The sequence below is a fragment of the Physeter macrocephalus genome, chromosome 7 (genome assembly GCF_002837175.3).
Source record: "Physeter macrocephalus isolate SW-GA chromosome 7, ASM283717v5, whole genome shotgun sequence".
Taxonomy (NCBI): Eukaryota; Metazoa; Chordata; class Mammalia; order Artiodactyla; family Physeteridae; genus Physeter; species Physeter macrocephalus.
This window is the reverse complement of record NC_041220.1, coordinates 30,120,465-30,146,127: the sequence shown is the minus strand read 5'-3', so window position 1 is coordinate 30,146,127 and position 25,663 is coordinate 30,120,465. Positions and strand designations below refer to the sequence as shown.

The following is a 25,663-nucleotide window of genomic DNA, read 5'->3' as shown; positions in this document are numbered from 1 at the left end:
AAGAGTATTTCTGTGAAGTAATGTTGCAGAATTAATCCCAGTATCATGCCAAAAAGATTGTCCTTATTTCACCTACTTCGGATGTACATTCCTGTGCATTTAATCTAATTGTGCAAAAATGATGTGAAGTAAAATGTGTTTTTAAGATGGCCTATTTTCTTGAAATTTTAATCTATATTGAGGACACAGTACTCTTCATTTAGAGAACTCAATTTCATGCAGTGGAAGCAGCAATGGAATTTGAAAAACACAACATCTTACTGCATAACGGTGAGCAAAAACTAAACAAATGAGTGAATGTAATAGCAAAACATCTGAGGTTCCAAATATCTCTTTATAGCTGTAAAGAGATACTCTGGAGGAAAGAGCTATAAATGATTGAGCCAGCAGCGTGGAGAGAGGAAAAGGCATGAGTTTTGAAGTAAAAAACCTGGGTTTAGGTCCATGGCTACATCATATACCTACATGATTTTCTTGTCATGAACTTGAGAATGATTCTGCACAAGGCATTATGAGGTCTACCAAGAGGAAATCTAACTTTGGGCATGGCAGGCGCTCCGTAAGCAATAGCTCTGAAAACCGTAGAGGTTATTCCGGTAATACTACCTCAAGAAAGAGTTAAAGAGATGCTGTTCCTACCGAAGTGAAAAAAAAGTGCTTTTTTTTTTTTTTAGTTGTGTTGTTACACATTAACCTTATAATCTGTTTTCAAGTGGAACCTGAGGTCTCTCTTTAAGTAACCTTTAATCTGCGTGTGGATGTTTTGCTAACACATCTGATAACAGAAACGCTTTGACACAGAGGCATTTCGTTCTCATGTTCTACTCTGGGCAAGTCACGTCTGCCTTCCTGAAAATCTGCGTCCTCTCCAGTTTCTCTCCCGATTTATTTACCATCCCGCATATAGAAATAACAACAAGAACACAGTCTTGTTTTCCTGGAAAGTCATTTTAAGAATTTGATTAGGGACTTCCCTGGTGGCGCAGTGGTTAAGAATCTGCCTGCCAACACAGGGAACACTGGTTTGATCCCTGGTCCAGGAAGATCCCACAAGCCACAGAGCAGCTAAGCTCATGTGCCAAAACTACTGAGCCTGCACTCTAGAGCCCGCGAGCCACAACTACTGAGTCTGTGTGCCGCAACTACTGAGTCCGTGTGCCACAACTACTGAAGCCTGCGTGCCTAGAGCCAGTGCTCCTCAACAAACAGAAGCCACCACAATGAGAAGCCCACGCACTGCAACTAAGAGTAGTCTCTGCTCGCCGCAACTAGAGAAAGCCAGCGCGCAGCAATGAAGACCCATTGCAGCTAATTAATTAATTAATTAATTAATTAAAATGCATAACCTTTCCTCCAAAGGTTTCAGTGTGCCTGACAGCAATTTATTAAAACACAATCATGAGTAGGTTCTAAGAAATTATTTAAAAAACAAAAAACAAACAAAAAGAAGAATTTGATTATTTCTTGGTTTGTTTTAACCAAAATGATCATTGGTCTCCAAGAAGCATTTTATTCTCCCCATGATATCAGCAACAACAACAAATGCTAACATTTATACCGTGCTTTATAATTTAAGAACTCCCGTACAGCTGGTCCCCACATCTCTGCAAAGTAGGAATTCGTGTTAATTCCCCATTTCACACATGATAAGCCTGGATCTCAGAAGTGACACGATGCCAGGCTCCCAAAGCCAGCACGCTGAGGGGCCAATGGGCCGTGCATCTCTACGCCCTGCTGTGGCAAAGCCAAGGATGCCTGTTCTGCCTCCAGCACAAGGGAGCTGAAGGGGTCAAATGCTTAGGAGTACACTTCCTAAACCGCACAGCTTCAAAAGCGTGTTGTGTTATATTCCACGGGTGTCCAGATTTGCAAGCCACTTCACCAATTTTACAATCTAAATCTCTCCCTTTTTTAAAATTTTTATTTAAAAAATGTTTTTTAACATCTTTATTGGAGTATGATTGCTTTACAATGGTGTGTTAGTTTCTGCTTTATAACAAAGTGAATCAGCTATATATATATATATATATACATATCTCCCCATATCTCTTCCCTCTTGCGTCTCCCTCCCTCCCACCCTCCCTATCCCACCCCTCCAGGTGGTCAGAGCTGATCTCCCTGTGCTATGCGGCTGCTTCCCACTAGCTATTGCTTTTACATTTGGTAGTATGAGAAACTTTTCGAGAACTTCACAAATACCGTATCTATTTCATTAGCCATTTGATCTTACTTTCTGTAAGTTTTCAGTATTCCCTTTCTCTAATCATCATCCTCATTTGCACATCTGTGTGTCTGCAGTTCATTTTATTGTTTTCACTTGTCCTCTTTCCTTTTGGCTTTCCTTCTCTCTCATTCATTCATGAAACACTTTTGAGCAAATATTGACACATGGCACTTGCCTATCAGACTCTATTTGACGTTCACAAAGGTTAGTCAGACATGGATCCTGCCTTTAAGAAGCTTATAGTTATCAATCAGAATGGTGGTAGTGAACTGAGCCTTTTTCCCCCTCTGAACACATAGAAATTTTGCATTAAAAAAATCTTAAATATGTAACCAAGTTCAAAAGAAAAGAAAAAAAACAGGTCTAAGAACAGGGAATTCACAGCTAGAGCGGTTTAACTTGGAGTTAAAGCTACACGTGGCCCACAGACTATTGGATGTAGAAAGATGCCTTAGGGACGTGCATTAGAACACAAACAGGAACGGGACGCAAGAATGTAGACCCCAGCAAGACTAGGGCATGAAATGGAGCCCCCTGCAAAAAGCCAGGCTCTGCAAAGATTTCACTGTCTACTAACAAGGACAGTAAAACCCAACAAGCCAGCCAGCCAGCCCAGGGACGGACATAGCAAGGAAGCTGAAAGAAATAAGAAATACAAGCCTGCACCACATCAAGTGTGGAGTCTAAAATTTAAACAACGCAGTCTTGCAAAAAGCATTTAAGCTGAGAAATTAGCATCAAAACTGGCAGAACAAGTGAAATGCTTGTACCCCGATAGTTATAAATGCTGAAACTTCCTGTAGAGTCCGTTCCACAAGACAGCACCCCTGGGATTCACCTAGAAAACAATATATGCCAAAATAATGCATGTTAGATGGGCATATGAGCATCCCCCCCAAAAATGAATTTAAAACATTTGAAAGAAACTATAAAATAAGCATGTTAAAAGTATTTAGAGCTAGAATACGTAAGGTGTAATTTAGAGGAAGGGGATGTAGTAACCATAAAGTAAGAAGTCTGTCATGGAAAATAACAGAAGTGTTTGAGAAAGAACCAAATAGAGCATTTCTAGGCACCCAGGCACTAAAAACATCCAAATGAAAACACTGGAGGCATTAAACAGATTTGCCACAGAAAAGGAAAAAAAATTATTAGAAAATAGATCTGAGAAAACTATCTAGAATGCAGTACAGACAGATAAAAAGAAAATATAAAAGGGAGGTAAATGTGGAAGACAATGAGATGGTGCAACGCACTGCTAACAGGCGTTCACAAAGGAAAAATAGCAGGAAGGGTGGGGATGATGTTTGAAGAAACAATATCTGAGACCATTTCAGAACTTAAGAAATACCTGCATCTTCAAGTCAAATAAGGACATTGAGTCCTGAGCAAGAGAACTAAAAATCAGTCTGCACCTCTGTCCTTCATATTGAAACTGCAGGCATCAAAAATAAACAGAGGAAACTTCTTTTAAGCTACCAAAGAGAAAATGCAAATTCCCTACCTGTAAAAGAATGACAATTAGACTAACAAGAAATTTCCCAAAAGCAGTAGTGAAAGCCCAGGTGTAATGGAATATTATCTTCAAAGTACTGAGGGAAATTACCTGTCACACTAGAAATCTATAACGGGTTAAAACTATCATTCAAGAATAAAGGTGAAATAAAGACATTTTCAGACATATCAAGACTGAAAGATTTGAACATTCAGCAACTGACCGCTGCTGAAAGAATTACAAATATGTATCTGAGTGTGTACCCTGATAGCTTAAATCCAGGCTTATCATATGTAAAACTGGGAATTAACACAAATTCCTACTTTGCAGAGATGTAGGGACCAGCTGTATGGAAGTTCTTAAATTATAAAGCACTGTACAAATGTTAGCTTTTGTTGTTGTTGCTGGTATCATGGGGAGAATAAAATGCTTCTTGGAGACCGATGATCATTTGGGTTAAAACAAACCAAGAACCCAGTTGAACCCAGTAGTACGGAGTGGAGTGCAAAAAGCAATGGTGATGAGAGAAGTATGTTCGTAACTCTAAACAGACATGGGGTGTGGATGTGAGAGAGAGACAGACTTCAGGGGTGATCTGAAAACAAGTTGAAATTTAAATACTAAAGAGGAATAAGATGCAAGATGGGAAGCAGTAGACCAAAGATAAAGTACTCTACCTCTTTTCAGTTTCTCATGGAAAAGCTATTGATTAACTTTAGATTTTTAAGTATGCAAGTTCATAACTTGATAATTATTTTAAGAGTAAAAATAGACTGTATATCTTCTAAATCCCAACAGATGAGCAAAGAGGTTTTTTTTTTTTTTTTATTTTGTAAGCTGGATCCATGTAATAAAAGGAAGGAAAGTAGAAGGAAAGGAGGGGAGAAAGTTAGAATGGTGGAAAAAATATCCAAATATATTAGTAATCATGATAAATGAAAACAGATTAAACTGAGCTATTATAATACAAAGACTCTCAGATTCTTTTAATCCAGCTTTTTGCTGTTTAAAAGATACATGTGTGATATATAATTATGTGGGAACTTTGTAAACAAGGGATTTTTTTAAAAGGGCATTCCAGGCAAATTCTAAAAAGACAGCAAAAGAAAGAGACAAGAAGGAAGAAAGGGAGGGAGGGAGGGAGGGAGGGACTAAGGAAAGATCATCAGACAAAATTTTTAAGGCAAAAAAATATTATGAATAAAGATGGTATTAGTGATAGGAGGGAAAAAAAAGCTTTAAATAAAATGGATAAAGATATGAAGAGACAAATCATCAAAGAAGAAACCCAAATGGTCAGAAAACTTTTGAAAAAATGTTTCAGCCTGCTGGTGATAATGGCAATGCAAATAAAAGCAACAGTGGGATAACCCTTTCAACCCCCATCAGATGGCGGAAAAAAAATAATTCAAATTGGTTAATGACAAGTATTCATGGCATGTGGAATAAAAGGACATATCGTCTCTTACTGGTTGGAATGAAAGCAGCAGATGTGCACACATCTATGACTCAGCAGTTCTATTTTTGTCCTGTATTTTAGAGAAGTGCCCAAGGATGTCCCTTGGGCATCATCTGTAATACTCGTAAAGCGGAAACAAACCCAAGTGTCCATCCGGAGTGGAATGGATTAGTAAACTGTGATGTGTTCAAACCAATGAAACTCGCTGCAGGGAAAATGTCTTTGCTTAGAGTTACCTGTATGAAAATGGATACGTCGCAGAATCACGACGTTGAATAAAAATAAGTTGCAGAAGGATATGCATATCTAATTTCAAATTTACATAAAATCAAGTGGTACTGTGTGCTGTTTTTATGAACACATACGTGTGTGTAAAGTATACACATCTGAGAGGAAATAATAATCTCCCAAAGTGAGTGGTTTGCTTCTTCAATGAGGAAGATGAATGGGGACAGGGAGGGAGATAGTGCGGGCCTTAACTCGGCCGTGTTTATTTTATAAAGATCTGAAGCAAATATGACAAAAATATTAGCATTTATTCTTAATTCTGCATGGTAGATCCATAGGCTCCTGCTGTTTTTCTGTGTGTGTGTGTGTGTGTGTGTATGTGTGTGTGTTTTAAAAATATTTCCTTAATTAAAAATAGCTCCCAGAAAGACACATACCATGTGATATCACTTATATGTGGAATCTAAAATACAACACAAATGAACACATCTACAAAACAGAAACAGATTCACAGACGTAGAGAACAGACTTGTGGTTGCCAAGGGAGAGAGGGGTGGAGATGGATAGACTGGGAGTTTGGGGTTAGTAGATGCAAACTATTATATATATAGGATGGATAAACAACAAGGTCCTACTGTATAGCACAGGGAACTATATTCAATATCCTGTGATAAACCATAATGGAAAAGAATATAAAAAAGAATTTATATATATGTATAACTGAATCACTTTGCTGTACATCAGAAATTAACACAACATTGTAAATCAACTATACTTCAATAAAAAAATAAATTTAAAAAATGATAAAAATATCTCTTAGCCTGTTATGGGAAGGGAGAGACATATAGCAATAATACCAAGCAAAATGCTGTGTGTTCCATTATGGGTTTTTTACAAATGTCTTTCAGACTCGAGATAAAAGAGATTTTTGCCATTTGAACCCAAGAGTGCATCCGGAAGAGGTATCGCAGGGTTGCTTTGCTACAGACACCCATCTGGTTCAGTCACTCATAGAAATAGATCAGCCATCGTGACCTCCTTTTCTGTGTCTATAGCCTTTGTCAAGTCCTTTCCCATTTCTCACTAGTAAACTCTTTTTAACTAATTTCATTCTGGTCATCATAACAGAGTACTTATTATCCAGGGCCTCCCAAAAGATTTATTACTTTGAGGAATAACATCTGAACAACTAAATGATGCCTTACTTCCTTCTCACGGAAAGAGAAAATAATGACTTCTGTCGTAAAATCATGAGGATTTTTATGGAAACACTTGGATTTGGCGGAGAAAGTAGCTTGGTTGTTTGTTGAAATGGACACGTGTATGTATCACACAAACTCCCATATCACTTTCTTCCTGTACTGGAGAGATTCCATTTGAGGAATCTTTGAAAACGTTGTCTGATCTCCCTTTTTAAGTGTACTGCTGCAAAGAGTTAACGGGTACGTTTCACGACCTCTATAAAGGGGTCCACGTGGAAATAAGGCTATTCATCGCTGTCCTGCATCCATAGCATCTAACACAGCCCTTCCGAATAGTAAGCGCTTGGGATCTCTGGCCGAAGAGGAATAGGCGTCTCCAGGCTTCCCACCACATCACAGCAGCTTCTCTGGCTTGGTGGACAATCTCACGATCAACACACGCCACCATCACTTGTTGTCACTCTTGATGTAAAATGAAATCATGGCACGCTTTGAGAAAGGTTGGTTTCGGTGCTCCTGACACATTCTCCCAATGGACGAGTCAACAGCCTGACAGGGTTGGTCTATAAGCCATTTACCAGTCACCATGCAAGGCAGCTGACTTGCCTTGCCAGTACACCTCTGCTCCATATTGAAGCCAAAAGCAAATGAGAGATCTGACTCAGATCTCTCATCAGGCTGCCTTGGGCCGCCAGTCTGGGTCTGATCATGGACGTTGCATTCTCAGACATCTTTGCTTTTCCTTTGCAGAGAGAAGATGCACCAGTCTGCCATGTATGAGCTTTGCCAGGGGATGCACCAGATCAGCCTTCAGTTTGTCCGGCTGCAGCTCACCTTTGAGGAATACACCGTAATGAAAGTGTTGCTGCTTCTGAGCACAAGTAAACTGACACCCACCTGGCCCTTTTCCTACACTGTCACATCATCTCCCCTTTAGGAGAGTTGCCTGGGTATAGGGTCAGGTAGTCGACATGAAAAAAAAAAAATGGGAGGAGGTGGGCGGAGCGCTTTGGTGTCGGATGAACTAAGTTACTTGCAGAGTCTGAAGCTTTGGGTAGAGCATCTGCCTTGATTCCTCCATCCATCTGATTTGTTAAGCGTCTGTTGTGTGTACGGTGGGACTGGCAATTCAGGAACCACTGGCATGAATGAGGCACAGTCTCCACCCTCAGGGAGCTTTACCGTAAGATAAATTCCAAGGTAGTTTTAATACATTGTGGAAAGGGATTATCTACTGTGGTAGAAAGAGGGGGCTCTTCTCTGGGGGCTCAGAGAAGAGAAGCGCATGCTCAGTTCTGGGTATCAGGGAGGGATTCATGGTGAAGCTGCAGCTCAGAGAGCTTGGCCAGGGCGAGGGGTTGAACCTGAGGCAGGAGCTGGCCTTCCTGCTGGGAACAGCATGAGCGAACGTGGCAGGGTGGGAAGCAGACCCATGCAGTAGCACTTAGTTCTCGGGAATTGTTCTGCCTGTTAATGTTTTAATTTTTTATCTCATTTCTGTATCCACTAAATTTTTCAAGGCACCTCAGGTGGTATTGGTTTGGGGAGAAGTGGGGAATTAGGTTGGAATGCAGATTGGGCCGGAAGAGTCCCACCTGTTGAAGACAACGTGTCTATTAGGCGAGCAGGGGAGTGTGGTACCAAAGGCTCTGAGAAGTAGGGTGACGTGACCAAAGGGATCCTTCGTGGCTTTATGAACATGTGTCTGACAAGAAACTGGATGAGAGGGAGATGGGACAGGGAGGGAGGGAGGCCAAGCCAGACAGAGAATTGAGCCAGACTAGAAGCCTAGAGACCTGCTGTGAGGCTGTTGAAATAACAGCCTGGAAAATAATGGTGGATGCTATGATGACAGCACCAAACGCATTCAAGACACACTGCAGAGTTGAGCTTGGCAGCTGACAAGAAGGGGAAATAAAAATAGTCTGGGTCGGAAGTGACCTAGGTTTTGAGCGCAGAGAAGTGACTAAGATGGCAGTGATACCGTGAAGAGAAATGCGTTCATGTCAGGACTTGGAGCAGATTTTGTGGCGCGTAAAATGACTTCTCTTTTGGATGGGCTAATTGTCAGAGGTAGCCTCTCATAGAAAGGCTGAAAGAGGGGGAAACTGGGGGACTCGAGCTCAGAAGACAGGTTTGGGTATCAAGATACAAACTTGAAATTATCCTCGTAGAAAATGAAAGTCCAATGGCGAGTGGGGTGCCGAGACACAGAAAGAAGAGGAAAGAGCCATTGAGCTACTGGAAAGGAGGATTGCAGCGGCTGAGGGACAGGGACAGAACTGTCAGGGAGGTAGGGGAACTGGGAAGGTGCCAAGAGTTCAGGGTTTCCCATTGCGGCATGACTAATGACATCGCTTCCAGAGAAAGCTGAGAATGCTGACAGAAGCCTGGTGGGCTTGACCACTGGGCATCAGGCAGGTGCCAGACGGCCAGGGACTTGCAGATTGATGGGAAGCTTTTTTAGGCGCCTGGAACCAAGCATGAGAGGAGAGAAGTCGATGGCAGACGGTGCCAGAAGAGACAAGGGAGGGCAGGATTAGCCTTGGCAAGGATGCTGAGCACGTCTTCCACAGACAAGGGCGCGGGCCTTTTCAAACAGAGGGGAAGGAATTTGAGGAAGCTGCCGTCAGATAAGGGTGAGACCGGGATGACGGCGAGAGACAGGATGGAGGGGAAATCCCAGAGCCAAGCGCTGTGGGCCACTGAGAAAACGGAGAAAGGTCCTGAATGCCGAGGACGCCGGGGTGAGCGGCAAGGACTTCAAAGGAGGAGAGTTTGTTGAGCGACCACGTGGAAGCTGAAAAGAGCGTCCAGGATGCACCCAGCCCTCCCCTTGGTCCAGGAATCAGCAGCGTGGGAGAAGGGGCGGTTTTCAGTAGAGTCGCGGGGAAGGAAGTGGCATCAACGGCCAAGCACTGAGGATGGAATGGATCAGAAGAGATGCTGTTTCCAACAAGGCAGGATTGGGTCTGGGGAAGAGTGAAGCCTGAGACGGGTAGAACAGGAAGCGGGGAGGCAGTGGTAGATGTGGATGATGTGGATCAGTACCTGCACCACCTGCGTGTAGCACCTCTCAGCCTCCAAAGAGTTTTTATCTATGATCTAATTTAACACTGCAAGATGGGTAGCCCCCCCGTTCTAAAGTGGACAAGACGGAGCCGTGGCAGGTGAGGGCAGCAGGGAGATGGGAGGGAGAGCAGGCTGTGGGAGGGAGGTGGGGTCAGTACTTCCCAGCTGTGTTTCACTTGGCCGGCAAGCCTTTTCAGGTTGCTTTTGGCCTTTTGTCTGGTTTGATTTTCACTGACTTCAGTTGTGCAGGGCAGCCCATGCTCTCCCCAGTTTACCGCGGGCCCCACCGGTCGCTCCATTCCTCCCTGTACACTCAGCCCACATCCATGAGCTTGGGTTTGCAGCCCCTCGTCTGCAGGGTCAGTAGAACCAGGCTTTGGTCCCTGCTCCAGTGTCCCTCAAGGTTTCTGAGGTTCCCAGTTTATCCTTTCTGGAATATAACTTTGGAAATGTACTCCTAGTTCCCCAACCAGGGATTGAACCCACGCCCTTAGCATTGAAAGTACGGAGTCCTAACCACTGGACCGCCAGGGAATTCCCTGGAAATGTACTCTTGACATTCAGAGACAGTGATTTTATTCCCCTTTCCAAGCTATGTCACTAATCATTACTCTTAGAAAAATGTAAAAAAAAAAAAAAAAAAAAAAAGTATATCAGATGGGTGATAGAATTTAATTTTTTTCTAGAATTTAATTTTTTTCTAAAATGCCTGTGATACGAATTCTTTTTAAACTTTGACCACTCATTGTAATTGGTGTCTTATCCTTTTACATCCATTTAATCATTTGGCCTGTAATCAATTCTGATATCACTTTGAAACTCCCTGAATTAATTTATTAGCTTCCAAGTAGCTCAGTACATTCAAGGTTGATTTTTGTAGATGCGGAAAAAAGCAAAATCAAAAAGCAGGAGAACAGAAGTAAAGAATTTTACTGCAGCTTAAACTGCAGCTTATTTTGCTGCAAGCCTATTTGGCTAATCTGTGACAGAATGTATGAAAATTTTTCTTCTTATTTAGAAGCTTAAATTACACACCTGATGTCCAGTGTATCAGGAAAGTTTTTAAGCAATGACATCAAGAGAAGATCATGTTCTTTTTGCTCACAGAGGAAAGCAGACCATCTTTCCACCCAGTTGCCTCTTTGCTCTTCTCCAGCCCATAGATTTTGGATGATTTCCAGGAGCCCTGCTGTATTTAATAAGTAAATTCAGAAAATCTGGGCAGACCTCCAAAATTTGAGGTTTTGCCTAAGTTCTCTTTTTTTGTGGGTTTGTTTCAACTTCTAAAATATCTGGCTGGGAAAATGGTACAATATATTTCAGTCACAGCAGTAAAATACAAGTAATATTTGATACAAGTTGTTCATAATCTTGAGAATTTTTATAACACAGGTATCAGAAATATGAAGACTTTTGGTTACTCTTAGTAGCTATACCAAATAGCATTGAAATACAGTCGTGAAATGTATTCACTCCATTCTGATTTTAGGTAATTTTTTAAGGTATGACATCCATAAGTATCTATACTGAAAAACTAAAGGTTTACTCCATAACATTTTGAAACTTAAAAAATTAAATGGTTATCTCTGGGTGGGCAGTGGAGGCACTTAGTTGCAAACTTTCGGTTTCTTTTGGAACGTTTTGGGTTAACATTAAAGTTTTGGTAGAAAGTGGATCTGTAGTTTCACTATTAACGTCCTGGTTATTACCATCCTTCTTCACGTTTTTTATACTTTTAAAACAAGGGTTTAATTGCAAAGAAAAATAAACTGTTACGTAATGGATGATATTTAATTCTGAACGTGAATGTCAAATATTTTAAACCACAACTAATATTGTGGCAGCCTCAGGAATTGGTGCAAGTGGCCACTAGAGATTTATTTTTTCCGCACAAAAAATAGACTTTAGATAAACGACAAATCAAAAGCCTCAACAATTAAACTCAAGGAGAAGATTATTAGCATCATGGGAAGTTAATTTGCAAGATAATCTGTATCTTTATATAGGACAATAGGGTTTATTTGGAAACAGTGGTATTCCTGCTCCCAGGGTTACACGTAACACTCAAAAACATGTTTAGCCATTCTGAAGAGCTGATGGCCCAAGTAAGTTATTATTTATACCAGTTATTGTAAATTAGCAAATAGGATGTGCGCTTAAGAAGTGAAAGTGAGAGCAATTTCAGACTCTATATCACAAGGTGAATTTTTATTATCTTCATCATCCAGAAAGGAAAGTTCTAAGTGATTTGATTTTTCAGAGTTAAAGCATAAGCATAAGTACATATTGGCTGTAGTGAACAAAAGCAAACATGTAAGTAGATTTTCAAAGGGGACACCTGTAACTTACACTCTCTGCCCTACATCTCCTCGTAGAACACAGACCCTGGTGCACCCCTTCTCCATAAGGTGCGTTCAGGTGTGTCCTGGGAGAGAGCATCTCCTTTCAGGTCACAGAAACACTCGTATCCTTCCAGGTGCTGAATTTCAAAGTATTATTTTTAGTGAGATGTTTTTTGTTTCATTAGGAAAGCCAGCCACTCCATACAAGGAAAGAAGAAAACATAACCCTTAATTTTCTATCTTATCGAAGATAATGATGAATGTGGTTTCTTCTCTTCGAAAGTTTTTGATCTTGCCTTGTATGCGGAGCACTGTTGTGTTACCCATCACACACACAAACCAGTGCACAGACCTGCCGGCAGGTTGTCTGGGCAGTCACATGACGGTGCCTCGGTGGTCATGTGATCTTGGAACAAAGAGGATGGGAAGTGCTTCTTTGCCACACACTGTCTTCCCCCTGGTAGATGGCAGGTTTCCCCGAGTGTCTTTGACATTGGAACTGGAATATGAAGATGTTGCTTTCTAATTCCAGCCCCAGCTTAGATTGTCTGTGGCTCTTCCAGTTGTCCTGGAAAATCAAAGTATATTTTCCTACGTCTGAGGTATTGGCAAGTTGGGATTCATAAAAACTTTGATGACAGGCCACAAGACAGTATAGCACTGTGGTTAAGAGACAGGCTTTGGAAACAGACAGACTTAGGTTTATACCCTTCCTCTACCATGTATTTATTGTGTCCTTGTGCAAGTGATTAAACCTCCAGTCTTCAGTTTCCACATCTGTAAAATGAGAATAACATAATGATTATGTCGTAAGACTGATGTCAAGATTAAGCAAGCTAATATAAACAAAGTGCATTATAACATACACCCAATAAGCCAGTTGTTATTATTCTTTTGTATATGTGTGTGTACAAAGGTTAACCGTCATATAGCTGCCATGTTTATTCATAAATGCAATCATTGAGATTCAATATCAATCTCAAAGTGTGAGCCTCATGACCTCAAAATAGTCTAAGCCCTTTAACTATGAGGATGCTAAAGCTGTTTTCCAACTTGGGAACTTACGTGTCGGTATTCCTTCAACACAGTTCCAAAGGATGGCCTCAAAAGCCAGGCTGCGTTTGAAGAAATGAGGACAAATTACATCAAAGAACTGAGGAAGATGGTAACGAAGTGTCCCAACAATTCCGGGCAGAGCTGGCAGAGGTTCTACCAACTGACCAAGCTTCTGGACTCCATGCATGATGTAAGTAGAGCCTCTTGGTGCCTGTTCAATGAAGGATCCACAGCCACACACTATGGACCCAAAGCAACCGGAGAGCTGAGAAAGTTCTCGAGGCTTTGGGAAGAATAGGGGTAGATTATCCACGGGAGGCAGCAAGAGTTGAAAACTGATGAGGAAAGAAGCGTTTCTTCAGAATACCTTTGAAACAAACGTCATGTAAAGGAAAAAGTGTGGCTCTTTTCCCTCCTGAGCAAGAGTGTAGGAGAATGGTGCACCATGATGGCAAATCCTGAGCTCCGGGCCAGGGAAGGCCCTCAGATTTGCTACAGGTGTCAGATCAAGTTTCCCATTTCTGCTTGCAATTTAGGAACTGTTTGGTTAATAAAAATGTTTGCTTTAACATTGCATAAATAGAGTCCATCTTCTACAACTGTTCATCTAATAACCCAATCTTTCAAAAACATTATTAGTGGTCCAGGGCCAGCTGGGATCATCTCATTTGTTGCCAAATTCTGAATCTTATATTCAGTATTCTTCGTAGGAGTCACCTTTCTTGGCTTGTGTAAATATGGAAAGTAAATTCTGAGCCGGTTTCTAATTTATCCAGTTACAGATGTAGTGGTGGTTAGCAGTTTCTACAAAATACTGACTTGGATAACTTGGTTTGTTATGTCACTTAAAATATGCTTCTTGTTTCATTTTGCAAGCAGTTTCTCTAGTTCTGGCTCCAAAAAAGTTATACACGGTCATGCTAATTTAGCTTTTTTATATTTGGAAGGTTTTCCTACTTTCTTTTGGAAAATTTATTGCCCAAGTTCAGCCCATGTAATTTGGGTAAGAAACCCCTTTTCAAGTACTTCTGTATTGTTAAGGACAATGTTGACAGGCTTGATGACCAATATTTTAATGGTATTACTACTGAAATAATGGTTCATCCTTTAGAGATTTGTTTATGCCGGTGGAATGGTATGGCCTTGTGGGTTGGTTGATAAAAGAATGTCACTTTCCAGGGTTTCTACACGGAAGACCCTGTGCGTATCACGTTGGCCTTTGCTTTCTCTGAACGTTTCATACAATAAGAGTCAAATTTCCACAAGGTGAATAGAGCGATAGATAGCTTTGCTAATTATTAGTGGCCTAAAAGCATGGTTTAATAGAAAATCTCACGGATAAGAAATGATGGTCTACAGGACTTTGGGGAACACGGCAAACGATGCTATCCACAACCCTCACGAGAGGAAGTAAAGGAAACTAGACCGTGGCGCAGGATCATCTACCGGGGAACAAGGAGCACGGTTACTCGCTCCTGTTGGTTTTCTTGAAAGTCCTTCTTAGTGGAGCTGGGGTCGGGGAGGAGGAACAGGAGGTGTGATTCTTTCTTGATGAATTCTGTTATTTGTGCAAATGATTGGGCAGGCACAAGCGCAGTTTCAAAATGAGTGTGTAATGGTTATCACAGCATATGAAAAGAGATGATACATTTTGAAGCAATTTACATGTAATGAGACTGACAATAGAAGTTAAAACTTGTTTATCCACAGCCTTTCTCGGGATCGCCGTCCCTTAAGCACAGTAGGACAGTGGAAACCCTCGGAGGCTGCACCAGTGGTCAAGGTGTCAAACCGTCCTGCTGGCTTGTTTTTAGTGCAGCACAGTGCTTGGCACAAGATAGGAACTCAATGAACAGTTGCCAAATGGCTAAATCATAAATGATGCCTTGCTGCAAAATCCCCCAAGGCAAATCAATGTCTTTTTAGTATTTTTTTTATTATGGTATAATTGATACAAAATAAACCAGACATACTTAGCGCATACCATTTGAGAAGTTTGACACGTGTCTACACCCGTGAAACTATCATCGCAATCAAGACAGCAAACATATCCATCACTCCAGAAGTTTCCTTGTGCCTTTTTTTTAATTGAAGTATAGTTGATTTACAATGTTGTGTTAATTTCTGCTGTACAGCAAAGTGATTCAGTTATACAAATATATATATTCTTTTTCATATTCTTTTCCATTATGGCTTATCACAGGATATTGAATATAGTTCCCTATGCTATACAGTAGGACCTTGTTGTTTATCCATAACCTTTCCTGCTACCTACTACTCCCCAGGTGCTTTCCATATTGCTTTCTGGCAATGTAGATTAGTTTATATATGCTAGTGTCTCATATACATGGAATTATGCAGTAGATAGTCTTTGGTAGCTGGCATCCTTCACTTGGCATAATTATTTGGGGATTCATCCATGCTGTTGCCATATATCAGTACTTCATTTCTACTTATTGCTGACTAGCGTCCCATCATAAAGATATGTCACAGTTCAGCAGTCCTATCACCACCTGTTGATGGACATTTGGGTTGTTTCCAGGTTGGGCGCTACTAACAGATAAAGTTGCACTGAACATCTTGTATACGTCTTTGTGTGGACATTGCTTTCTTTTTCTTGAGTCAATAGCTAGCAGCGGGAAGACTGGGTCATATGGTAGGTATGTTTTCGTTGTTTACGAGGTCGCCAAACTGTCTTCCAAAGTCACTGGACAATTGTGCATTCCCTCGAGAAGTGTGTGTGAGTTCAAATTGTCCCACATCCTTGCTAACACTCAGTATCATTAGTCTTTTTAGTTTTAGCCATTCTAATAGCTGTGTGGCGATGTCTCCCTGTGGTTTTAGTTTGCATTTCCCTCATGATTAATGCTCTTTTCTTGTGCTTATTCACCATCTTTGCTGAAGTATCTGTTCACCTCTTTTGCTCATTTTAAAAAACTGGATTGTTCATTTGTAATTAGATTGTTGAGTTTTTGAGACTCCTTTATATATTCTAGATACAATTCCTTTATAAGATATATGACTTGCAAGTATTTTCTCCCAGGCCGTGGTTTATCTTTTCATTCTCTTAACAGTGTCTTTTGCAGAGCAGGGATTTTGAATTCTAATAAAGTCCCACTGATTATTTTTTCTTTTATGAATCATGTTTTTGGCTGTAGCTAAGAAATTCTTGTCTAAGCCAATGTCACAACGCTTTTCTCTTCCATTTTCTTCTAGAGATCATTGTCCTTCATTGACTGATATGTAGTGTCTCAAAAACCTTTTCTTCATGTATTTTTTTTCTGAGTATTTTTGGTTATTTCTGGTGGAAGGGTAAATCCAATCCACCTTACTCCACTTTGGTTAGAAGGAGAACATTCTTTTGGGAATCACTGGAATCACTTTAATTCTAAAACCTTTATTTTAAGCAATCAAAAATGTTTGCCCTTAGAAGTAGCCTAACAGAAGCATCTTGAATGCTCTATTTATATTCCCATCCCAGACAGAACATTGAAAAATGCATTGTAAGTCTAGAGGGACCTTTCTAACATTCACGCTTACTCAGACTTGAGACTGCCTACAACTTTTTCATTAGAGTAAATAAGAGAGTCAACATTTGTAGAATTTTCTTCCAGGGAACAAAGAGCTACAGAAGGACTGGCTCTGTACTCAGAGCCTCGTTCTGGTCACCTTGTGGAAAAAGAGTGTGTGTTCCTGAGGTCACACAAACAAAAACCCTGTGCATGTAAATCAAAGTTCTGCTTAAATAGCGTGCATAGTACGCCAGCCCTCAGGACACACATCCATAGGTCTGGGGACACGCGTACACAGCTCTCGTGATGCATGGTTTTCTCCCACTTGGTGCACACATGGGTCGGCAGAGCACTGCCAAGGTGAGTGGAAGGAACATTCTCTGAAAGAACAGGTTGGCAGTTAAGTATTTGTACTGGTCAGCAACTTTAATGAATCACAAGCCCTCCAAACATCAATCTTCCCCCCAAAAAAGATTCAAAGAAAGCAGCTGTGGCCAGGCTTCTCGGGATAGGTGTATTTTTGCACTGTAAATGGGCGTTATATGTAAAGCATATAGATTCCTTATTCTTCTAGAGAGAATAGAGAATTACTAGTCACTTTCTAGGTATTACTGTGAATGGCAGTTAATTTCCTGTGAGTGTAAGAGGCACATTTCTAATGAATTTATTGGTAACTTCTACTCATTCATGGAGACCAAGGACTAGTTATGTTACTATCGGTGTGTAGAACAGCTGGTAAACATTAATGGATGATATTAGTGTTTCTTAGAGGCAAAACAATTGCCCTTTCTCTGTTAACTAGTTTCAAGGTTATACTGTTGTAATAGACTTTATTTCCACGTACCCACTCGCCTACGTAGTGCCTCATGCCTAGCAAAATTGACAAGACTGCAGAGGATACAAAATAAACATGGGACACCAACCCAACCCTCAGATTGCTTAGATTCTAGAGAGACAGCTAGAGCGTAATGCAAGGCAGAAGGTAACTCGGGGCAGTGGGGCCTCTGAGAGCACCCGCATGTTCATTCATTCACGTGACTGTGAGCCCCTGCCGTGTTCTAGGACCAGAGGTGCAAGTGGGAACAGAATGCCCGTCCTTAGGAATTCCACTCGCCCTGATGGAGGAAGAGGTTCATCCCATTTAAAAGGGGAAGCTGAGGGGTGAACATTTGTTTGGATGCCTCAGTACCTGTGTTATTTCATGCAGTTCTAAAAACCCCCTATAAGCTGGGTATTATTCTCATTATTCCCATTCCTGTCCTTAGGAATCCCACTTGCTCTGATAGAGGAAGAGGTTCATCTCATTCAACAAATACATTAGTGTCTAAAAGCACCAGGCAGGGCACTAGCGGGAGAGACCCAAACCTGGCCACGGGGGGCTTTCTGCCTGCTCAGGACCACCAGACAGCACTATACAGGGTGGCGGGCCGGGAGCCCTGTAGAGATGAGCACACCATGAGTCATGGGCTCACTGATGTTTATTCTGAGTTGCTGGAAAGGCTTGTCGAGTAGGTCTAGGAGCCAGCTGTGCTGGGCAGGGGTCATGGAAGGCTTCCAGTGGCGGGGTAGGGGCATCTCAGAGAATCTTTCTTTCGTAGAAGAAGAGACAGAGGTCCAGAGAGTGATTTCTCAAGGTCCTTACGTAGCCAGTGGCAGCTTGGAACCCTCTTAACTGACTGGCACTCTCCATACCACCCACGTGATGCAGGAGGGCTTCAGGCTGATCATAGCTGCTGGGTTTCAGGCTGGGCTGCATCTCTGGAGATCAGAAAATGAGTATATTGAAAATAGCTGCACTGCTCTCCGGCTCTCCAGACTCATTTGGCTCTTCCCTGGCATCTTCTGGAATGCGTTGTTTTTGTGAGGCATGGGGTTACATCTTGAAGTCAGTGAACCTGGTGTTATATTAAAATGTCATGCACGTTCAGCCGTTCCCAAAACCAAATGTTGGGTCTGCCTCACCATAAGCCGAGCCGTCTTTGGTGGGGAGGGCTTTCATCTCTGCCGATGATCGTTAAACCCGGGTAAGAACCTACCCCTTGCCTGGGCAGGTACCGGCAAGTCCCTCGGCATGACCAGAGGGTCCTGTTGCTGAGTGATCGCTTTCTGTGGTTGCAGAGGGAAGGCTGCACAGCCCAGGTGGCTCTCCTCCAGCCAGGCTCTCGGAGCCGAGCTTCCCTTCTGAGAGGGGGGATGCAGACGAGATGGGAGCAGAACATCTGGTGCTACAGTACCTCCCTGAGTGCACACTGGGAGACTCCCTGCTTTCCGTGGTGAGGGCATTACATTTCAGTTTCACGATCATCAACAAAAGAGACATCGCTGCAAGCAGCTGGATCTATTAGCAAATTATTTTGAGATCCCCATTGCTCATTTAACGAGTGGGTGCTTTTGCATCGGGCGCTGATAGTGGCAGTTTCCATCATGACCACGCTCGAGGTGGTTTTCAGAGCGATGCAGATCTATTTCTTCCCTCACGCTGAAGCATGCCAGCCCCCAGGTTGGGTGGATCCACCATTTGGGCTGTCTGCTGCTTTCACGTCTGATTCTGTTTCACGTCATTACCATCAGTATCTCCTCGAGAAAAGTTCCAAGGCCCACATAGGAGTCTGCCACAGAATTGTGACCACTGGAGACAGCAGATAGAACATGGCCTCAGCTGCTCCGCCAACGTTTCTATCAGTAAACTTGGCACTTGGCCTAAATTTTTGGCCCTCCATTTTTTCAACTGTAAAATGGGAATAATAATAATTATTATTATTATGGGAATAATAATAATTTCCTACCCATCTTGTAGGAAAGTTTTAGAAGCACATGAAATAACACAGGTACTGAGGAATCCACAAGGTAACAGGCACCGAACAAATATTTGCCCCTCCGCTTCCCCTTTTCCAAGACTGTGTTTGAGTTTACCAAAACCCTGTCTCTGCACCACCGAAGAGCATATCATCCATCAGGCAGTTTTAGTTTACTTTCAGCACAGAGACACTCAGACAAGCACATGGCAGAGCCTTCAAGGGAGTGACCGTGTAAAGTTTGCAAGACCAAGCAGGGACATGAGCAGGAAAGGCCATTCTACAGGGTGGGGCAGTCACCTAGTCGCAAATCACATAGACCGAGGTCAGTATAGAAGCCTTTCCGAGGCACTTCCGGTCCCGGTGCTCTACGTGTCCTGCCACTTACCAGAGGAGGCTGGTGTTGCTAGAACATGTTGGGTGTGCTTGAGACACTTTCAGATTCACAGATGGGATGGAAGGTGTTTGGTGATGGAGACAAGGGCAGATTGCTGTGAGGTTACCATCAGGAAAGATGGATGTTGGTGAATGAAAACGCTTGCCCCTGTGATATGATCCTTAGCGGTATTACACGGCCTTCTTCTTTGACGAGACCATGACTAAGAAAGATTCTAAATAAAGGCAGATTTGCTTATTGCCAGAGTCAGCGAAGTGAGCAAAGCCTTATCTTCCAGAGCACGAGGGAGGGGCGAAGACCCACTCGTCCGGGAAGAGAAATCTTCATAGGTAAAGATTTCAAATTAATCGAGTAATTGACTGGGCAGATCTTACTCTTTGTCTAGTTGGTGAAACCAATGGGACAGGTATTAATGGTTCACGGCGTCTCTCTCTGCAGCCCTATTTTTGCATTTGCCTCTACAAATTTCTCACTTCAAGGGTACAGCAGAGTTCAGACTGCATTGCCCTGGGTGAATTGTGCCAATGCATGCTTATTTTCATCTAAAAAATTTTTTTTATGTCTGCATAACTGAAAAAAATGCATCAAATATATTTAAAAATAAAAATGGGGGAAAATGGGAAAAAAAATAGGTCCGAATGTTCTGTTTTTTCAGCATTGTGGATAAATAGGGAAAGGATGACTTTGGGTGTGGTGTGGAAAGGTCTAGGCAGTTCCAGGACTGGTGTGTTTCATGCGCTGGTAGCTGGGGCCACACAGCCCAACTGGAAGGTGCACCTGCCTGTAGATACAAAGGGTGTCCTTGCCTGTCGTACCTCCTTTGTTCACCATGTTCACGGTTAAGGTTACTGCTGCTCAGTTGTGTTGCCGATCACAGCTGTGTTCCTCCAGGCTCCCCTGTAGACGCCCCAGGAGGCTGTTGCTTGATGTAGTCGTACTCATTGAGCTTTGCCTTTGTCACTTGTGCTTTTGGTGTCACATCGAAAAAATCATTTTTGAAAGACAGCGTCAAAGAGCCCGGGGCGGGCAGACACCACCGGGCCAGGCACTGTGCCGGTGCTGAGGATACAACAGCAGCCAAGGAGGCTCGGCCCCTGCCCTCCGAGTGTGCGGTCTGATGGGGGAAGAGAGTAGATGGGTAAACTGGGAATTAGAATGCAGCGTGCTGGGTGCTCGAGGTGGACTGGAAAGCCCATGGGCCGGGGCGGCGGGGTGGGGGCGGGTATCCGGAAGGTGAAGTGGCAGGGTGGAGGTGGGCCAGGGCAGCCGATGATGGAAGCCCCAAAGGCAAAGTAGGAGTTGACCAGACAGACAGAGGAGAGCTCACCGAAACCAAAGGAGTTACTATGCCAAAGGAGAAGGGTGCAGGGTGATCTTGAGAAATGGAGAATTTCATTGTATCCGGTGAATGGAGAAAAATAAGGATGGAGACAATGAAAGGACCTGTAAACCATGTTGAGGGAGCTATTGAGAGATTCTGAGCACATCTGTAGAGTCTAGCGCCGCTCCTTCCCATGTGGCAACCACTGGCCATGTGTGGCTCTTGACATGTAAATTTAGTTAAATTGAAAAGTGAGTTCCCCTGTCACACTAGCCACATTTCGAGTGCTCAAGCAGCCACACGTGGCCGGTTGCCGTCATCCTGGGCAGGGCAGACGGTCGTATTGACAGTACTGATCTAGAGAGTCTATTAGAAGAAGAGCAGAGGGCCAGTTAGGATGCTGGTGCAGTGGTCCAGGTAAGAGATGGGGGCTGGGGGCTAAGTTACAGCAGGGGCAGGGGCACCTGGGACATATTCAGGTGGTGGAATGGATGGTTCTTGGTGGTGGATAGGACGGAGAGGTTGAGAGAGAGGAGGGAGCGGATCTAAGGTGACGCCCAGGATTCGGACGTAGGTTGGTGGATGGAGTGGCCCCAGCACTGGGCGAGGGGATGCAGGGGAGGAGCTTTGTGAGTGGAGAAGGTAAGCGTGTTTGGGATGTACTGACTTGAGGTGCCCTGAGGAGTCCCAGGGGAAATGTCAGGCGAGCTCCGGGCTCCATGGAGATGAGGAGGAGGAAGCAAAATGCTGATACTACCTGAGGAGGTACAGCGCGTGGTGGTCACTGAAGCCCAGGGGTCGACAGAACTGCCTGGACATCAGTGTGGCCGTACAGTGGACAGAAGCAAGCCCAGAGGAAGAGAACCACCAAGGGACCAAAACCAGGAAGGCGCCTGCAGAGAGTCTGGGCAGGAGCTGCCGCTGAGGTGAGATAAGAAGGCAAAAAGAGGGACACGGGGGACAAGCCAGGAAAGCGTGTGTCCCCCCTGTGCAAACGTTGGGGCAGAGGCTGCAGACAGGTCAGTTCGCAGACAGTCTGAAAACTTCAGTCGCCATAGCAACGAGGAGGAGGTTTTTGTGAGGAATAGCTGATTGATTCACCTAGGTTTCCAGTAACTCTGTCGGAAGCCTCAAAGCCAACAGGGGCCGCAGGAAGCTTTAAAAAGGTCAAGGTGTTGTCTGGTAAAGCCCTTTAGTAAAACTCCTTTAATAAAATAGAACTATAAGTCTTTCTGTGATGTGATGGCAGGTATGTAAAAGGAGCATTTTGAATGTGGTTGAGCGAACTTGCAAAGTTTTGTGTTTATGTGTTTAGATACAGTGAAGAAATCACAGTAGATTAGCAAACTCTATCTTTATAAATAACCCCCAAACAAACTTTGTTATGGACCTAGACCCGTGTATGAGTAGTTTTGAATTAGTGAAAGCTTTATTATATATTATATACATATATAACGTACTATATATTAATACATGTATATGTACTATTTATAGATAAATGATAGATAGATAGATAGATAAGATAGATAGGCAGGCAGACAGACACATAGGTAGGTAGGTAGATAGATGGGTAGGTGAATGGATGGATGGATGTGAGTGTTTAGCATTGAGGAGCTATAGATACAGATATGAGATTTCATCATCAAAGGCAGCCATGATGCTTCAGAGCTGGTCTTGTGCATCAGGTCATGATTTTATCAGTAATGTTGGTCCTGAGTCCTTTCTCACCCATCACCTTCACATCACACCGTAATTACAAGAACAGTTAATTTCCACTTGCAGCCGCAGAACGTTATCTCCTTTGGTCTTTTGTGTTTGCTCATGGTTTTCTGCAGCTGACTTAATGCAAAACCTGGGTTATTTCCTTACCTCCTTGGCAAAGGTTGATTTAAAACGTTTAGATATTTTCAGTGGCTAATGTTTAGACTCTTTAAGACAATGCTTACCAACTGCTGATCAATCACCCGGCCGCATTCTAAGAGGCAGTTGTATTTGACTTTAGAGGAATGAGGAAACAAACTTCAAAACAGGGGCTTGTCATTCCTTTTTATCTTTTTTAATTGTGGTAAAATACACACACAAAATTTCCTACTTTAACCATTTCTAACTGTACAGTTCAGTAGTGTTAAGTACACTCACACTGTTACGCACCCAATTTCCAGACCTCTTCATGTTGCAGAACTGAAACTCTATCCCTGGTAACTCCTGCTTCCCCCTCCCCGCACCAGAACAGCCACCATTCTGCTTCCTGTCTCTGAATCTGACTGCTCTAGGTACCTCATCTATGTGGACTCATACAGTATTTGTCTTTTGAGACTGACCTATTTCACTTAGTATGATATCCTCCATTGCCATCCGTGTTGTAGCATGTGTCAGAATTTCCTTCCATTTCAAGGTAAATCATAATCCACTATATGTACAGACTACATTTTGTTTACGCATTCATCTGCCAGCAGACACTTGGCTTGCTTTACTTCTTGGCTATTGTGAATAATGTTGCTGTGGACATGGGCATGCAGATATCTCTTTGAGACCCTACTTTCAATTTGGGGGGTATATTCCTAGAAATAGAATTCCTGGGCCACATGATAATTCTATGTTAAATTCTTTGAGGAACCACCAAACTGTTTTCCAGTTATTTTTACCTTCCCACTAACAGGGCACAAGGGTTACAGTCTCACCAACACTTGTTATTTGCTGGGGGTTTTTTTTGATAGTGGCCATCCTAACAGGTTTTAAAGTAGTCTCTCATTGTGGTATTGGTTTGCATTTCCCTAATGATTAGTGATACTGAACATCTCTCAGTGTGCCTATTGGCCATTCGTATGTCTTCTTTGGAGAATTGTCCAGTTTCTTTGCCCATTTTTAAAAATTGGTGTTTTTTTCGTTGAGTTGTAGGCATTCTTTATATATTCTGGATTTTAACCCCTTATCCAATATATGATTTGCAAATATTTTCTCCCATTCCACGGGTTTTGTTTGTCTTGGTGTCAAAAATCTTTCTCTTATGAACTTACAATGATAACAGACAGTAGTTTGTTCCTTTTAATCCTTAACTGGCAAAATTAAAGATTATGTCTGATCCCAATTTATTTAAAGAGAGGGGAAGAAGCCTTTTTTTCTTATGATAACCACTCCTTTGGCTTCGTTATTCATTTCATAAGTTTCATAAGTATACCCACAGAACATGTGCCATTGTTCACAGCTAGTTTTGAAAATCTGTAAGAAAAGAAAGTCCTGTAAGGATGCTGGGGAGAAACTTGGACCTTGCCTTCTTCAGGGAGGTTAAGGGAATTGTGCATTCCATTTCCACCTGACCCCGTGAAACTTATGATGCCATAGGTTGAGCTTTCTGGAAAAAAAGCATCAGATAGAAGGATCCACTGAGGGTCCAGGAAGCCATGCTCATAGAAAATCACGTCTGACGTACAGGGAATCTTCCCAATCTGAAATCTGTCTAGGGAAGATTTTGGAAAACTATCTCATTGTCTAACACCTGTGTCTATAAATCCCCCCCTCTTAGGCAGCCTAAATCCCTCTTCTTACAATTAAAATAACTATATAATGCCTGGGATTTACCTAGTGCCTTTCTTCCTAAGTCCTAGCATTAAAGCCTTCTAATATCTCCATGAGGGAAGGATGAGTAAATACTACTATTTACACTTCATCACCTCATCTTAATTCCTTTCTCTATAAAAAGGGAATAATAGTAGTACTTACACTCATTTCTTTTTACCCTTTTTATAGAGAAAAGAATTAAGGCCGAGAGTGATTAAGTGCATTTTCCCTGGTTCATGAGCGAGGCAGGCCCAGAAGGCAGGAGCAGAGGGGAGAGAAGCCCCTGTGGAGGATGGGAGTGCAGAGCCAGCCCTGCACCTGGTCAGCCCTATGGCTCCTGGTAGCTTAGCTGGCACTTCGGGGGCCCTGCACATAAAAGGGCCCCCCCTCTTGGCTTAATGGTCTGCTGTCACCATCTTGAAATTCTTAGCAAACTTTGAACAAGGGGCCCCAAGTTTTCATTTGGCACTGAGTCCCACAAACAATGCAGCCTATCCCGGGCATAATATAATCTTTTTAAGATCATGTTGATCAGAGGAGATGCTGAGTGTGAAGAGCAGTTTGTAGCCCGTGGTGCACTGTGCACATGTGTCTATGGAAGAAGCAGGGGTAGGAAAGGCAGAAAGCTTCATTGGAGCAGGGCGTGAAGACTGAAGAGAACAAGAGACACCAGTGCGCTGTAAAGGAACCTTAAAACGAAAATCATTTTAAATGACTGAGATTGAAAAGGCTGGGAAGATGCCAGTGGATCGATTTTATTTATCACGGTCATGGTTAATGGGACTAGAAATTGTATATGGTTTCACAGTACAGTAAATAAGTGTCCTTTTGGTGGACTATTTAGTGTCACTTTTTTTTTTTTTTTTTTTTTTTTTTGCGTTTTTGTTGGTGATTTTGCCGTTTAAAATCGTCCCCAGAGGTACTGCTCACACGCTGTCTTGTGCTTTTCAGCGCAAGGAGGCTGTGATGTGACTTACGGAGAAAATAAGTTTCCTTCGGGCA

At 42.6% G+C, this 25,663-nt stretch overlaps 1 protein-coding gene across 2 annotated transcripts in view; it reads left to right on the top strand.

The window, feature by feature from the left end:
• The window catches only part of NR3C2 (nuclear receptor subfamily 3 group C member 2), a 384,333-nt gene that overhangs the window by 340,988 nt on the left and 17,682 nt on the right, over positions 1–25,663 (top strand). For both annotated transcript variants that reach the window (XM_028491751.2, XM_024126638.3), the window contains exons 7-8: positions 7,359–7,489; positions 13,111–13,268. In XM_028491751.2, the coding sequence (XP_028347552.1) occupies positions 7,359–7,489; positions 13,111–13,268 (289 nt within the window). The remainder of the gene's footprint in view (positions 1–7,358; positions 7,490–13,110; positions 13,269–25,663) is intronic.